Source organism: Sinocyclocheilus anshuiensis, unplaced genomic scaffold (genome assembly GCF_001515605.1).
Source record: "Sinocyclocheilus anshuiensis isolate Anshui unplaced genomic scaffold, SAMN03320099.WGS_v1.1 scaffold492, whole genome shotgun sequence".
NCBI classification, from domain to species: Eukaryota; Metazoa; Chordata; class Actinopteri; order Cypriniformes; family Cyprinidae; genus Sinocyclocheilus; species Sinocyclocheilus anshuiensis.
Window position 1 is genome coordinate 294,955 of NW_015558605.1, and position 17,431 is coordinate 312,385.

Genomic DNA, 17,431 nt, shown 5'->3' on the forward strand with positions numbered 1-17,431 from the left:
TCTTTTGTGTATCAGTCTGTAAAATTAATAAATCAGAATTGGGGGTTCAAATAGGCCTCTGGGCTCTGGAAAATAGAAAGGACTCACTATTCGAATGCACTGTAGCCATGTGTTTATGTATATACTGTTGTTTTTTGTATTAAGGTTTTGTATTAAGGTTTAAAACTATTGTTTGTTTAGTAATTATCGATGTGAATTGATGTGAGACAGTACACGCTGTGAGAGCCAAGACAAATTTTGGAAAGAATTCCAACAATAAAGTGTAACTGGATTGAATGATTGAATTGAAAAAGCAATATTAAAGCTAACAAATGCCTCTAGTTTTATTAATTTAACAGACCTTTGAAGTTTGGGCAAAAATTCATGGAAGTGATGTGTTTTCGTGCATTTAATTTTTTCATATGGTGATTGTGAAACATGAAACGCATCACTTACATGATTTTATGGTGAAATGTATTTTTCATGTTAATCGGGTCAATTTTGATCAAGAACAATGCACTGTGACTTTTATTCTGTGTAAGCGACGCAGAAAAAATAGACTCGGCGCCGAAATGATCACAGTATCGCCTCTGCGTGCGGTGTGAATACTCTAATCTGTTAACATGGGCGCTGAAAAAAATATGCTCCGCTTACGCGTGCAGTGTGAAACAGGCATTAAACTGCTTTTGTATTTTTCTTCTAGACCTGATCGAGAAGAGTCAAGAGCTGAAGGATTTGGAAGAGAAGGAGCAGAATGAGAAAGATCATGATTTAAAAATTGGAGAAAAGATGGAATCTAACGAGAGTTTTTTTATCTGCCGTCAGTGTGGAAAGAGTTTCAATCGAAAACAAAACCTTACGCTCCACATGAAAGTTCACACTGGAGAGAGACATTTCATCTGTAAACAGTGTGGGAAGAGTTTTGCTCAAAAAGGAAGCCTTACAGTCCACATGAGAGTTCACACCGGAGAAAAGCCTTATACTTGCTCTCAGTGTGGAAAGAGTTTTGCACATAAAGGCAACTTTAATTTCCACATGAGAATTCACAGTAGAGAGAGCTCCTTCACCTGCCAACAGTGTGGGAAGAATTTCCCTCAAAAACAAAACCTGGCAATCCACATGAGAATTCACTCTGGAGAGAAGCCTTACACTTGCACTCAGTGCGGGAAGAGTTTTGCTCATAAACATACTCATAATGACCACACGAGAAGTCACACCGGAGAGAAACTGTTCATATGTGGTCAATGTGGAAGGAGTTTCATACATAAAGTAAGCCTTAATCGTCACACAAAGACTCACTTCGAAGAAAACCGTTTTATATGTCATCTATGTGGAAAGAGTTTTTGTCATAAATGTAGCCTGAAAATTCACATGAGAGTTCACACTGGAGAGAAGCCTTACACTTGCACTCAGTGTGGAAAGAGTTTCACTCATCAACACAACTTTAGTTACCACATGAGACTTCACTCAGGAGAGAACTGTTTTATATGTCAGCTATGTGGAAAGAGTTTTAGTCATGAATATAGCCTAAAAACTCACATGAGAGTTCACACTGGAGAGAACTCCTTCACCTGTAAATCTGAGTGAACGTTCACTGCTGCTGAGTGTGGGCCAAATCTGATTGTATACCTTCATACCCACTTCTCTTATTTTCATTCTTCACCTCTATCTACATTATCTTGAGGCTACATCTGACCATCTACTTTGCTGTGGTTTCAAGTAATAAGCATTTATATTTACATCTAGTCAGTTAGCAGACCCTTTTATCCAAATCAACTTAGAAATTTTGTAAGCAACATTTTTTTTAATAAATAATGTAATTAAATAGAAAAGGAATATAGAACACATTTGTATATTTGTTTATATATATATATATATCTATTTTCCTTCCTTAGATTTAACCACAATGTTTTCGGCGAGCTGTGACGTCACTCTCCACCCCAGTTTGTCTAAATCGCACAAAACCGGTGTCATTCGTTTGTGCTCGATTAGTGCTGATTTGTGCCGTTGAAATTAACATCGAATATATTTCCCTTCTTAGAAATAGCAAACAGAATTTGAGGCAGTGACGTCACTCTCCACCCCCTGCCGTCCAAATCTCTCCAAACTGGTTTCCTGTTCATTTGTGCCGTTAAAAGAAACAATGTTACCATGACCTCTTCTTAAATATAATGGAAACTTTACTCTCCATCCCATTTTTCTTTATTTTAGAATTTTTTTAGGGAGAAATGCATCTTTACGGATTACATAATGAAAGAGTTTGTTTTTAATTATTTGAAGAGTTTTGTTGAAGACTTTAAATTACAACTTTAAAACGAAATAATTCAAAGCTTTCTACAGATATATTTATCATGTCTGTGAGGCAAATAAGCTATTTGCTGAGTTTCGGTTCATCGAATCGAATCGTTCATTGTGAAGCGCCTCCTGTTCAAGACCGAGATGGCAGAAAGCGCATCCAGTTTGGTTTCTTTATTTTAAAGCACAACGTTTTGTTGTGAGCGCACACAAATAAAAGTAGACCCTTTACAGTGCACAATGATGGCAAATTTTAAGTTGTTTTCACTTTTATTAAGAAAAAAATGCAAGTGATCGTGCTGGCGCCTCCATGCCCTGTAAAGCGCGCTTTAGCTTCCACTCTCCACACAAACGATTGGATATGCACAGGGCCTAAAATTAACACTCGCCAAGCGCCAAATGCGAGTAAAAATCAGCGTTGGCGAGTTTATGTAACAGTGTCAGTTGCCAGTTGGCGGGTACAACTTTTACGAATTATAACAATGCAATGAAGTAAAAACAACAGCCAGTTTTAAAAGAGATTTGCTGTTTCTGACATAAGCGAATAAAATAATCTTTTCCGAAAACAAGATAATCGTGATTAGCTGGTCTGTCATAAGCGACAAGAGCGAATCAAATAATAGAATACAAACGGACTGATAAGGTCAGAGCAGAGTGATGGCCAGCTTGTCCCTAGACACGGTTATAATAACTTTTACCTGAGAAGAGAAGATATTGCTGCTTCATTTCGGAAGATTAACTTTTCCCTTCTTTATTCTTCATAACCCAAGAATGCGGCGACACATACCTGAGGTTGCACTGTCTAAACGGTGCAGTGAAGTAAAGTTTGAAAGGCTGCGCGTTTGGCTGTACGCACACCCTGAGCCGCTTCAGACAGCTCACCAGTAACGTAGACTAACCATGTTCCGTACACTTTTCGCCCTTCACCGCACGCCAGCGACCACTCCTCCGTTGTTGAAAGCCAGACAAGCATGTCTCTGGGGGAATACCCATTGCACAGTCCACACTTTGATTGATGTCTTTTGGACCAATAGTTTTTGAGAAAAGTACCTCCTCTGCATGTGTACGGAAGGTGATAAGCGTTAAAGGTGTTCCGTACAGGCTACAATGATGTTCCGTACAGAGCACATACTTTGATTTCAACGACGAAAATTGACGTTTAACAGATCAACTTTGAGCTATGTATTTATTTTAACTGAAGAAAACAACATTTCAATTAATAAGAAAGGTGAGTACCTTTTTATTTGTTTAAAATGTAAGTTATTTGCTGTTTTAGCTCCAATAATATTGCGTGGACCTCCACTGGGGACTTTAATTGAATACCCCTGGTATAGAGGCATCATTCCATTTCATATATTGATAACTTGGAATCAAACTAGTAGTTGAACTTTGGTCATGCTGTGAAGTGCCACACTGTATAACTGAATGATAATGTAAATAATTCATTCAGCTTGTCATTTTATTTATATGACCATTAAAAAACTTTACACTACATTTTCTGATTCATCTTAGTGAGAGAATGTACTGGTAATGTACTCCTCTGATGACATCTGGAAGGTACCTCCATGAAGTTGGCGCCCCATAAAAAGAAATAATCACCAAAGCTATGCCATTCGTTTGTGCTGATTTGTGCCACAAAAAACAAATGTTTGTGCTGGTTTGGTGTTTGAGATATTAAACACAATTTTTTTGACCGTGTGACGTCACTCTCCACCCCATGTTGCCCAAATCGCTCCAAAGTTAGTTTGTGTTGGGTTTGTGCCGTTAAAACAAACGCTGAATCTATTTTCCTTCCTTAGATTTAACCACAATGTTTTCGGCGAGCTGTGACGTCAGGAGAAAAGTGTTTTATATGTCAGCTATGTGGAAAGAGTTTTAGTCATGAATATAGCCTAAAAACTCACATGAGAGTTCACACTGGAGAGAACTCCTTCACCTGTAAATCTGAGTGAACGTTCACTGCTGCTGAGTGTGGGCCAAATCTGAGTGAACACCTTCATACCCACTTCTTTTATTTCTTCTTAATCTTCTTTTACTTTTTAGATATTGATAACTTGGGTTCAAAATATTAGTTAAACTTCTGTCATGCTGCGAAATGCCACAGTGTAACTGAATGATAATATAAATAATGATCAAACAAATAAAATGACAAACTGAATGAAATAAAGAATATTACACTGCATTTTCTGATTTAGTGAGATAATGTACTGGTAATTATTATTTTTTTTTAATCATGACTACTGTAAACCCTAAACCCCTCCAAATATATATATATATATAAAAAAATCAATTAATATTCAAAAAATATTCAATCATATCACATATCAAAATAGATTAGAAAATAGCTTCTTTCAACAAAACACTTCTATCTTATTGACAAAATACATGAATTAGTAGTCATATGGGAATTTCTAACTTTAATATTGGTATTTTTCAAGGTATTATATTCAAGTCCCCATGAACCGGAAGTTGCAACTGACATCAGTGTTGTGATGTATTTCCAAGTGTAACAGAATATTGAAAAAAGGGCAGGGTTTTACTTTAGTGCACCTCCTCTCCACCTCTTGCTCGTGGCAGACTAGCGGTTGGATAGGAATGGTTAAGAATATCTGCTTAAGTTTGCTCCTGGGTCCAAACACTCTGCCAGACGCCCCAAGAACACACCAAACTGTGCTAATATACACCCACAATGTGATGTAATACTTCTGAAAAAATTATAACCCTAACCTTTATATCCATACTGAAATCCCAGATGGCCAGACAGTGACTCATCTTTTATAAATCGTTAAAATATTAGCGTCTAGAACGCCGTGAGTATGGAGACTGTAGTGTACACAGCAAGTTTTTAAAGGGATAGTTCACCCAAAATTGAAAACTCTGTCATTAATTACTCACCCTCTTGTCGTTCCAAACCTGTAAGAACTTTCTTCATCTTCGGAACACAAATTAAACACACAGTGCCTATAAAAAGTATTAATACCCTTCATTTTTTTTTCTCCACGTTTTATGTTGCAGCTTCGTTTAACTGCTTTTAAATAACTTTTCCAATATAAGTCTACACTCCATACACCATAATGACGACACAAAATACAAGTTTGCAAACTGAAATAAGTACATTAAGTATTCATACCCTTAACGCGGTACTTAGTTGAAGCACCTTTATAGCCGCAAGTCTTTTTGGGTTTGATGCAACAAGCTTTGCACATCTGCATTTGGCAATTATCTGCCATTCTTCTCTTCACTTCTCAAGCTCTGTCAGCTTGGATGGGGCTAGCAGACATTTTCAGGTTTCTCCAGAAATATTTGATTGGGTTCAATCCCGGGCTCTGGCTGGGCCACTCAAGGACATTCACACAGTTGTCTATAAGACACTCTTGCTGTGTGCTTAGGGTCATTGTCCTGTTGGAAGGTGAACTTTTTGAAACGTGCAAATCTCACCATTTTCTTCAAGTTGTATCCTCCAAATACAGTAGTATTTTTCATAATATTTTTGAGATTCCTTCATAGGCCATTAACACGTTGCGCATGCTTTGATTGATGTCTTTTGGACCAATAGTTTTTGAGAAAAGTACCTCCTCTGCATGTGTACGGAAGGTGATAAGCGTTAAAGGTGTTCCGTACAGGCTACAATGATGTTCCGTACAGAGCACATACTTTGATTTCAACGACGAAAATTGACGTTTAACAGATCAACTTTGAGCTATGTATTTATTTTAACTGAAGAAAACAACATTTCAATTAATAAGAAAGGTGAGTACCTTTTTATTTGTTTAAAATGTAAGTTATTTGCTGTTTTAGCTCCATGCGAGCTAGGCCTGATTGTGTCGTGATATTGATTATGGCATGTGGGTCAAGCATGAATCATGTGAAACATTAGTGAATAACGTTACCATATCTTTCTGAAGACAAAGAAGGGCAAACAATTTTAACTGATTCAAAATATTTAATGATTAACCAATGTGAAAACTTCAAAACAAATTATCAGGATGCAGGTGTGTGTGTGTGTGTGTGTGTGTGTGTACAACTATTTACATTTAACACTAAACTGATTAAAAAATACCATAACTATAAATGAACATGTTCATTTTCTGTGTGCACTATTTACAATGTTTGTGTGTGTAACGTGTGTTTTTATGTGGACAGACAACATTTATGGCAAAGCCAGTCAGTGTCTGGCACTTCCTCCACTTCTGCACACTCCAAGTGGAACCACAAATGGCACAGATCTCACTGGACCCATTCGTCAATGGCCTCATCTCCTGAGCCAGGTGGGACCACTCTACGGCAGAGAGCGCCGTGTTCTCCATCTTCAGTAGGAGGAGGTGCCTGATTCTTTTGCCTTTTGGCCTCCTGGGCTTGTCTTTTTTCTTCCTTCTTTGCCATCTCTTCCTTGCGCTTTCTCTTCTTTTCTTCCTTCTCTTTCTCCTGAGTTTCTTTTTCTACCAGCAGGTCGAAGTATTCGTCGCTGGTGACGACACGGGCTGGCAACGGAATGCGACGCCTCACCTTCTCCTTCCTCTCCAGGGCTGGACTCATGAGGACATTAGTCAGACTCTCTGGGATTACACCAGCAGGGCTGGATGGTGTGGTGTCACTTCCATCTGCAGATGGGAGCACTCACCACCTAAGAAAATAAAACGTATGTAAAACTCATTAACACACTTGAAAAGAAATGGAAGTAGCTTAGAGGATGAAGTATCATTGTATTAATGTCACAATTACCTGGGTTGTGTCCACAGCAGCTCTGGACAGAGGATAGATGCCAGCCTTGCGGAACCCGGCCTTGATGTTTTGGGCTGTGATAGCAGTGGGGTAAACATGTTTGAGGAGAGCTGAAAACGGCTTCTTCCCCACAACAATGTCCCTTCACACCAGACCCATCCTGGAAACCAATGGTGGAGAAAGCAGTCTTCAGTGGGTTGAAGACCGCAATATCCAGGGGCTGTAGTATGTGTGTGGTGTGGGCAGGTAGGCAGAGAATTTCAATCTTGTTTTCTCTGCAGAACATGATTACATCTTTTGAGACATGTGTCTCGTGTTGGTCCATGATTAAAATTAGTGGTCTCTCCTCAGGAGCATATTCGATAAAATGGTAGAGCCATTTCAGGAAGAGCTCTGAGTCCATGTAACCCTTCTCCTGGATGCCATAGAGGGCGTTGGGGGGCCCATCCAGCCTATAGGCATTACTTGGGAGGCAGCCGGGGTAAATGATGAAGGGTGGAATGCTGTCCCCGGCTGCATTCACACAGCAGTGGACCGTGATGTGCTCCCTGTTCGTCTGCTGCTGTTGATAGACATGTTTCCTTCCAGTCTGGCACAGGACCTTCTCCCTGGACCGAGGCTTGTCTCCAAAGCCAGTCTCATCACAATTATAGATGAGATGTGGCTTGTTCTCCAGCTTGTGCTTCACATAAAGGGCCTCGTACAATCTGAAGAATGCCTCAATGGCCTCCGGTGTAGCACCATGGACTCTGGCTCTGTCCAGGGAATCTGCCGCCCCTGAGGCCAATTCTGGATGGCGGGCCTTGAACCTGGACCACCACACATCACTTGGCCCCTTCTCTAGATTTACGGTGGTGGTCTCGGTTCTGCCACTCTCTTTAATGATCCCAACAGCCAGAACTTTGACAAGGGATCTTGTCACTGGAAAGCCATGGTCTGCCATCCAGAATATAAAGGAAAGGAGAGCCTCTTCCTCTCCAGGTGTCAGGGCTGAATTAGGATGAGGGTTGTGGACATATATATATTTTTTATAGTCCTGCAGAGTGGTGTGGGGAATGCCAAATTTTGTTGCTGTTTCCCTTAAACTTGCTCCTGCCTTTACTTCCTCAACTGCCTCCTTTAACTTCTCCTTTGAGTATTGTTTTTTCTTTCCTGACATCTTTCTTTTGCTTTACTGACTTTCCTTTGAAATATGATATTATGTAAATCATGTTGCGTTAACCTTAACTTCAAATTATTGTTTATAAAATTGTTTATATTCACAAAGTGTTGTAATCATGTTAACTTTATGTATGAAATCTTATTAAATAACTTAAATGTCTGAATATCCTATCATTGTGTTTAACTTTAAGTTAATGTTAAGTTAAATAACTTCATGAAAATTTGGCAATGAAATAACACAATTGAGTTTCAGTTCGTTTAATTTGTTAAAGCATGGCAATTAAAAATGTTAAATTAAATTAATGTAAGTTAACGCTAACTTAATTGATCCTTTATGAATATAAACATCATAACTGCGCGCAGGATGATGGGCAAACAGCGTCTTCTGTCTGTCTCAGGCGGAGAGTGGCGCCAAGTGGTCATCGCCCACAATTGACTTTTAAATATTCAAAGGCATTTATTCAACAAAAGGTCATTTATTTAACAATTTGTAATAACATAATATTCATTTCATAAAAAATTTAATACTGTGGGAAGCATAAATTGAATAGAAATGTCCATTTTCGCTGCTCTAGTTGTCTCCCCTCTTAAGCTGCAGTCTTACGTTTAGCTTGCCCACCGTCCATTTTCAAGCGCAGTGGGCGCACCTAGCAAACTGAAATTTCACTGAAACAAATGGTGGGAGGGTCTCTGTCGTGATCGGGGGTGAAAGAGGGGGAAATGAAGATGACACAGATATATATTTTATGTATGACCCGGAAATATTTATTCAGCGATCGGCGGTAAAAGGCAATCTGTACGGAACATGGTTAGTCTACGTTAGCGCTTCAACGCACGAAAACACACACAACTATGTCAAAATGCGTGGTTTTGGCGAGTTGCCTTGTAAACGTAGTCTTATAAAGTTATAAAGCCTTAAATAACTGTAAAGAGTTGGGAGAAAATCGGATATGTGTCAGATCCGTGTCATATGCATCAGGTTTTTAAAGAGACAGCGCTGATTTGAAAGTGAAACCCACTGAAGTCTGTCAGTTGAAGTAAATCAAAGAACAAAAGAAAAAGAGAAATCCTTGAACTGTTCTAGTCGCTGATGAACTTTTATAGCTTGAATAAAGATTAATATCTTTAGTCGGCGTTAACGCTTGACGGAGGGCGTTTCTGAAGCTTGGTGCTGACGACCGTCATAGTGACAACAGCCAATCACATTAGTCTTCTGGTGTTGCATGAACGCGATTGGCTAGCATCTGCGCTAGGGTATTTGCATAAGGCGATCTGATTGGCTGACGCCTGCGTTGGCGCTTGAAAAGTTGAAACGTTTTCAACTTCTGCTGCGAGCAACAGTCCCAACGTGACGCGACGGACCCACAATTAATTTCGCCAACGCTTGACATCACTCCATTCAAAGTAAACGAGAGGCGTGAGTCACACGAGCGCTGAAATGGTACTGTGTTCGCAGCGCGTGATCTTCAATTGCACGCACAAAGGCGCCGGCACGCGCTTGTAGCCTGTATCATTTCATATCAAATTGAGAAAGAAACTACGAGCATGCAATGTCATAGTAGTTATGTCGTCAGTTAAGTTATGAAGTTACCAAAAAGGCAATATAAGCTGCCTTAAAACGATGCATGTATGTATTTGTTACATAGTCACATTTAAGAACATGTCTCTGAAATGCAGTGGTTTTCCAAACTGTCCTGGAGCAGCCCAGCACTGTCTCCCTCATCTAGCACACCCGATTCAAATCATTAGAGACTTTAAGAACTGAAGTGGGTCAGAATAGGTAGAGATGTGTGTCAGATCCGCGTCACGTTCAGCATCGGCAGCTCTTAAAGGGACAGCAGACAAAAAACCCTAATAACCAGCCGGTGTGATGTCTGGAAATCAGTGATCAAAAGAAAAAAGAAAGAGGAAATCAATAACTTTTGTATCTTTAAGTATTCATCTATATTTAATTTAGAATTTATTGTTTGATAACTTTATTCAGTTTCTGTATATTTCCTACTTGCTGAAGGGCACAGGCAAATATGACATTATAACAGGTTTAGGTGATGCTTGCTCGCTCTCATTGGCTATAGTGGGTATCATGTCAGAGGCAGCCCGAGCAAGAGTTGTAAATATCAAACATTGATACATTTGACAATTACAATTTGAGTTCAGGGACACTCCCTCTTGATCGGGAGCAGTTAAATAATCATAATGACACCACACAGTAGTGGATTTTTTTGGACAAAAAAATTGCTTGCGACAAGCCTTGAATCGAGCCACACCCCCCAATCATTTGGAGGTGCAAATCGGCTTTAAAATCGGCCTTAAAATCTTCTAGTGTGCGGCCAGCCTAACACCGTGTCCTAACTACACGTGACACAACAAGATTCCAGCGACAAACAAGCGTACTGCACTCGCAACGAAATGGTTAAGTTTATAATTAATTCATAAATATTACACCTTTTTTTAACATTATTAAATACACATAATGAGTGAATGATACCATATTTGTTATGGAATACGCTTGTTGGTTCACAGTGAGTCACAGTTTTAACATACATCTTTGCTTTTATTTGTTTTCAAGATCTGAGGTAAACTATTCCCAGCAAACATTCAACAACCCCTTTGGGGACCCACTGTGGGCCCCAATACCGGCGTGAAATGCGGGGCACGTGTGGGCCCCACACTATGGGGCCTGAGTGGAACAGCCCAAAGTGTGGGTTGAGTGTGGGCTGGCCCACACAAAGCAGAGTAGGCCCCTAATGGGGCCAATTGTGTGCCCACAGGTATGTCCAGGGCGTGGACACAGTGGGGCAAGTGTGGGTGCACTGTGGGCTGGGTGAGGACACAGTGGGGCCAGTGGGGGGGCACTGTGGGCTGGGAGTGGACACAGTGGGGCAAGTGTGGGTGCACTGTGGGCTGGGTGGACACAGTGGTGAAAGAGTGGTAATACTGTGGGCCAAAGGTATGCCCTTTATTTGTCCTTAACAAATAACAAATGTAGTTTGGACCTGCTAAGTAGCTTCCCAGCCGAAAATGTGTACCTAGGGCCCCAGTAGACCTCACAGTATGCCCACACTTTGAAGGGAAATGTGGGCATAAACCTGTGTAGGACCATTGTGGCCTCAACAAATAATAAAACTTTGTAAACCTAAATAAAACCTGCAGAATGCTGCAATATTACTATTAATGCACATGCAAAATAACTGCACATGTTGAAAGCAGAAGTAATAAATTGAGAGTCATACATTTCGAATACTTTCATTTATTCATGGCCATGTAAAATTTAGGATCGGTAAGATTTGTAAATGTTTTTGAAAGAAGTCTCTTATGCTCACCAAAACTACATTTATTTGATCAGAGATACAGGTAAAGCAGTAACATTATGAAATATTAAAATTTGAAATAACTGTTTTAATATATTAGAAAAAAACTGTTTTCCTATGATGTTTAATTTGAATTTTCAGCAGCATTACTCCAGTCTTCTGTGTCATGCAATCCAACAGAAATGATTAAAATATGCTGTTTTGGTGCTCAAGAAACATTTCTTATCATCAGCAGTCTCGAAAACAGTTGTGCTGCTTCATTTTTTGGAAACAGTGATATGTTGTTTTTCAGGATACTTTGAATAGAGCTTTTAAAAGAGCAGCATTTTGTTTAAAATAGGATTTTTGTGCAACAATGTAAAAGTTTTTACTGCCGCTTTTTTATCAATTTAATGTGTCCTTGCTGAATACAAATAATTTCTTAAAGAAAAAAAAAAACTTTCTGACCCCAAACTATTACAATGTATTTATACAGTTTTATAAAACAGAACAATGACCAATTATAACTACATCAGAACATTAAGTAGATATTATAGATAATTATAGATAAATCACCAGTACACCAGTAGAGCTCTGCCTTATCTCTGATCTTCTGGTTCTTATGTATGCTTTATTGATGGCAGAGACACACAGAGAGAGACAAAGTGCAAATGAACTGCATGACTAAATGACACAATGAGAGAGCAGTTTGTTGACTGAGAGTGAGATTAAGGGAAAACAGTGAATGAAAGACTAAAATAATTTATATACAACATTTCTGTTCTGAACACTTGTTGACTCCGTTGTTGTAGGCAAATGTAACGTATCCAATATGTGTGTGTTGTGTTCATTTCTTCCCACTTCAGCAACATTAGGCATTATTGAGTACATAATTAAAGATGGCGTTAACACAAGGTTAAGATATATTCTGGCAATATAACCAATTTTGCTGAACTTCCATAGGAATGAATTAAAAACGTTTGTGGACACGCACTGTAAGTGTGTCTGTAAGCGTTATGGTGTTCGTTCGGTTTGAGACTATGTCTCAAGAGGATGTCTGAGTCACAGATGAAAATGGCTTATTATTGTAATACAGTAAGTAATACATGTTTGAAACAACAAAGAGTGAGTAAATGATGACAGAACTTTAAATGGCTTATTATTGTAATACAGTAAGTAATACGGGTTCGAAACAACAAGAGAGTGAGTAAATGATGACAGAACTTTACATTTTGGAAAAACGGACTTTAACTTGATGCATGAATATGCAAGCTTTAAATAAATTTAAATGTACTTACATGACAAAATATGCAGCGACCTGTTCCTGTTGGCTCTTTATCTGCAGCTGACACAAACCAAATGGAGAAAAAGAGGAAAAATAAATGAATATCAGTGAAATATTGCATATATCAATACAAATTCAAATGTATTTTTACATTTGACAGTGACCATCTTTATGGGTACATTCAGTAAGTTATGCTAACGTCTCTCTCTCGGTGCATGCGCCGGCTTGTGTGTGAGTTTACCGATGTCTATTAGTTATGAACAGCCATACATTAATGCTATATGTAACAAGATTTAATAAGCGAGTGTAGCCGAGGTATTTATTATGATATAAATCCTCATTTATGTTGCTATTTAGGACTTTATAAGACATTATACGGACTTAGCTCAATTATGTATGGCTCGCTGTTATTAAGTAATCAAAACAACAAAGGAACAACAACAATAAACCAAATTAACACCAAAATAGACGTACAATAATTTAATTTAATGAATTCATGTGCAATTTTAAAGGATATATTATCTCAGAAAACGATCTGAATGGGTTATAGTCGGCCGTTTTAACCGTTGGTCATTTAAAAACGCGACAAGCAACGCTCATAAACTAAATAATCACTAAAATGTGTGTAATTTAATTCCTATTAATTAACTAAGTAAGGGATAATCAACGGCTAGCCGTGCATTACAGGATTTTAATGCAAGACGTGAAGGCCAAGACCCGCCCGACGCGAAGTGCATTAACTTGATTATCCCGCTTATTCCATGATCATTTGCCAAGTTATAGACAAGTTAAAACTTGTATTGCGCTTTGCAGCGCAATATTTGACCGAATGGCTAAAAATGACAGTTATTTTCGACAGTAACGGCTCGTTAGCGCTAGCATTCTGCCCGCTTCCAATCAGACACAGAGATGAAATAGTGCGGTAAGACCACATTTATTTGAATGAATTATAGCATGTATTTCAAGTAATTATCGACCGATCGTTTGAGAGAGAGAGATGACAGTGTGTACCTACTTGCTGCGTCTGCGTGTCTCTCTCTACCAACAATTACTTAAAAAAACAGCGATTTTATCACCTCGTTACAGGGGAATATAATGTAGCGATCTAGTATCTAGCTTTTATTTTAGTAATAAAAATCGCGGGGAACCGTTGACAACAAGTTTGTGTGTGTGTAGCACAATCAGCGATCTCCGACCTCTCTCTCTCTCTCTCTCTCTCTCTCTCTCTGATTCAGACAGACCATGGAATAATAATTAATGAATTAATTCACAACCATTTTGACGAATTTTACAAATTTCAAGAAATTAACTAAGAAATGTAAAAATCTTACCTGGTTGAGCAGAGCTGGGCGGTACAGTTGAAGCCGGAATGACAGCTCATTAACGATGCAGAGTTACAGAAGTTCCAGCTCTATACCTGGTTGAGCAGAGCTGGGCGGTACAGTTGAAGCCGGAATGACAGCTCATTAACGATGCCGAGCTCCAGCAGTTCCAGCTCTCATTGGCTAGAATTAATCACATGCCGAAGAGCTGACGCGCCATTTAATGTATTATATTATTAAATATTACTTTTTCCAGGAGACACACTTTAAAGGGGAAGAGGCTCTGAAATTGAAGTATGGGTGGGTTGGACATGCATTTCATAGCTCCTTTTCCAGTTAGCGGAATGGCGTCGCTATACTAGTGAATAAGAACCTAAATTTTACTCCGACTGGTGAGGTCAAAGATGGTGAGGGGAGAATGGTCTGTTTACAGGGGCCACGATTAATGGTACCGCAGTGGTGTTATGTAACATCTACGCTACAAATATAGGGGATCCTAATTTTCCTATTCACATTGTCATATATCTCACTCCAGAATCGATACGTTTCTGATCTCGAACACCATGCCAAAGCATGTTACACACTGCAAAATAAATGCTATCGCTTTATCAGATCATGCAGCCGTGAAGATATTAACTGCGACAAAGAGAGAAAAGACAGATGGAGATTAAACACCTCGCTGCTGTCCCATGAGGCTTTTAGTTTATTGTTAAAAGAAGATTTACAGTCTTTCTTTGAAATTAATACTGGTAGTACTGATAGAAGATCAACTGAATGGGAAGCATCTAAGCCATATATTAGAGGGAAGATAATAGGTTTTGCATCTAAAAGGAAAAGGGAGGATCGGGACAGAACACAGGAATTAGATGACAATATTAAGAATTATGAGAAAGAATTATCCCATTGTTTTTCAAACCAATTGTATCAAGATCTCAAATTTGAACTCCAGGAAATTTATAATAAAAAGGTGGAATACGCCTTATTTCAATTGGGAAGTACTTTCTATGAAGATGGGGTGAAAACTGGTAAACTGCTTGCTAGACAGTTGAAGCAAAAGAATACATGCAATTTAATAACAGCTATTAAGAAAGGAAACACAACAGTAACATCAACAAAGGAGATAAATTATGTATTACAGAAGTTTTACAAAGATTTATACACTGCTGATATTAATCCTAAACAAGAAGAATTGCTCAGTTTTTTCTCCAAGCTCAAAATGCCTAAATTGTCTAAAATGTTAGAAGGCCCAATAACAGAACTTGAAGTCCAAAAAGCGGTATCTATTATGCGGAATGGAAAGTCAACAGGGTTAGATGGGCTCCCGGTTGAATATAATAAACAGTATATAGATTTACTTGCACCCATTTTAACAGAAGTATATAATGAGGCATATGCAAGTGGATCTCTCCCCTCTTCTTTTAACGACGCTTTAATATCGGTGATTCCTAAGAAAGATAGGGACCCCACCGAACCCTCAATTTATCAGCTAATAAGTGTGATCAATGTAGACTGTAAGATCCTTTGTTAAATTCTTGCGTTACGGTTAGAGTGGTGTTAATTTCGTTAACGAAGACTGAGACGAAATATGTTCGTTGACGAGATTTTTTCCCATGACTAAGACGAGACGAAAATACGGTCAATAAACGATAACTAAGACTATATCAACATGCAATTTCGTTGACGAAATAAGACGAGACTAAAATGCATTCAAAAAGATAAAAACTTTACCAAAAACCTTTTTTATTTTCGTCAAAAAAAGGAGACAAAATGTTATTGCAGACTGCTCTACACGCCTCTACTACTTGAGCTTTCATGAGTGCGGTTGCCAGATATCAAGAGTTCTAATCCCCGAATCAGAGCTTCGCTGTTACATTGATACATTTTCTGCCCGGTGTTTTGCTTATTTTAAGCAATCTGGCAACCATGCACACGCGCTCGCTCCTCTTTGCGGAAGCGCCACCGCCGCCGATGATCTGAAAACACCGACAAACAAGCTGGAGTTTAGCGATCTAAATGAAAGCGTCATTTGCGATTGTGATCGCTGAATAAATGCACTTACTCAACCGCTGTTGTTTTAATAGAGAAATAGGCTATTGCCATTTGGAATTACTAGGAATTTCACTGTTATAATATTTTTCGCTTGTTTTAGCTGTTTTCATAATGTAGACAGAGAGATTGCATAAGTCTTGGTATTAAATTATATAATAAAAAGCCTATAATAAATCAATACCCTAGATGAGGTAGAATAAATACACCATGTATGTGTCCACATTCTATTGATGTGTGCTTATGGTGAAAGTGCAATACCTGAAATGCAAAAGTCAATTTCTCAAATGACAACAATCATTACGATTATAATTTTGAGAAAAAAATATTTTTTTATCAGTTTAACCATTATACAGAATGAAGATTTCATTGACTAAAACTAGACTAAAATGCTCATATATTTCATTGAATAAAACTTGACTACAACTAAATAGGATAAGGTTGACTAAATATGATAAAAACTAACAAGGACATTTTAAAACGGGACTAAGACTAAAATGAAAATAGCTGACAAAATTAACACTAGGCTAGAGAAGGTGTTATCCAACATTATAAATCCTGATCAAGTTGGATTTATGATGAATAGGACATCAACCGATAACATGAGAAGGTTACTACATCTAATTTGGCTAAACAGAGAAAAAAACGACCCAATTGTTGCTGTTACAGAGGAGGCTCCCGTACCGTCTCCTCCGCACCACCAGAGGGAACCGTCTCCCGAATATTAGTAATTTCCCATTCGGAATTCCCATCACCCCTCATGCCTGGGACTGATTAATCATCCACACCTGCACCTCATAAACACACACACAGACTCTCTGCAAAGTCTTGATTTGCCCTGGCTGTCATTTCTGAGCGTTATACCCGTGTTTGATTTTCTGTGCATCTGTTCTTGGACTGTTTCCCGTTACTCTGGACTGTTTCCCTGATTGTTATCTGCCTGCCCCGACTTGGATTGTTTCACCTGGACTCTGTTTGCCTGCCGCCTGCCCCGATCTCTCGCCTGGTACATGACTCTGTCTCAGCCTCGTCTCTGCTGTTCTACCCTGCCGGTATTTGACCCTGTATTGTCTTACTATTCTAATAAAAGCTGCAAATGGATCCACATGCTTCTGACTTGTCACAACAGAAGACTTCGCCACACAGCGATCCAGCAGCGGTCGTGCAACTATCTACAGAGCTAGCTGCACAGGCTTCACAGCTCACCATGCACCAACACCAGCTAAACCGGCTTACTACTTTAACCGAGGAGCTGGTCAAAGCACTGCAAGGGCTCAACCTATCGTCACCCGCAGCCGCCTCTCAACAGCCGCCCCCTCACAGTAAACCTC

General features: G+C 39.0%; 2 protein-coding genes across 9 annotated transcripts in view; both read left to right on the forward strand.

Moving 5' to 3' along the window:
- The window catches only part of LOC107680186 (gastrula zinc finger protein XlCGF57.1-like), a 398,670-nt gene that overhangs the window by 108,284 nt on the left and 272,955 nt on the right, over window positions 1-17,431 (forward strand). The gene's annotated exons all lie outside the window — the stretch shown is intronic.
- The window catches only part of LOC107680196 (gastrula zinc finger protein XlCGF8.2DB-like), a 163,056-nt gene that overhangs the window by 108,246 nt on the left and 37,379 nt on the right, over window positions 1-17,431 (forward strand). The window contains exons 3-4 of one of the 7 annotated variants that reach the window (XM_016475992.1): window positions 683-1,434; window positions 1,519-1,598. The exons of 5 other annotated variants lie outside the window; for them this stretch is intronic. In XM_016475992.1, the coding sequence (XP_016331478.1) occupies window positions 683-1,434; window positions 1,519-1,566 (800 nt within the window). In that variant the 3' untranslated portion in view covers window positions 1,567-1,598. Of the gene's footprint in view, window positions 1-682; window positions 1,599-17,431 lie in introns of those variants that run through there. One more of the 7 variants, XM_016475988.1, reaches the window with a different exon arrangement.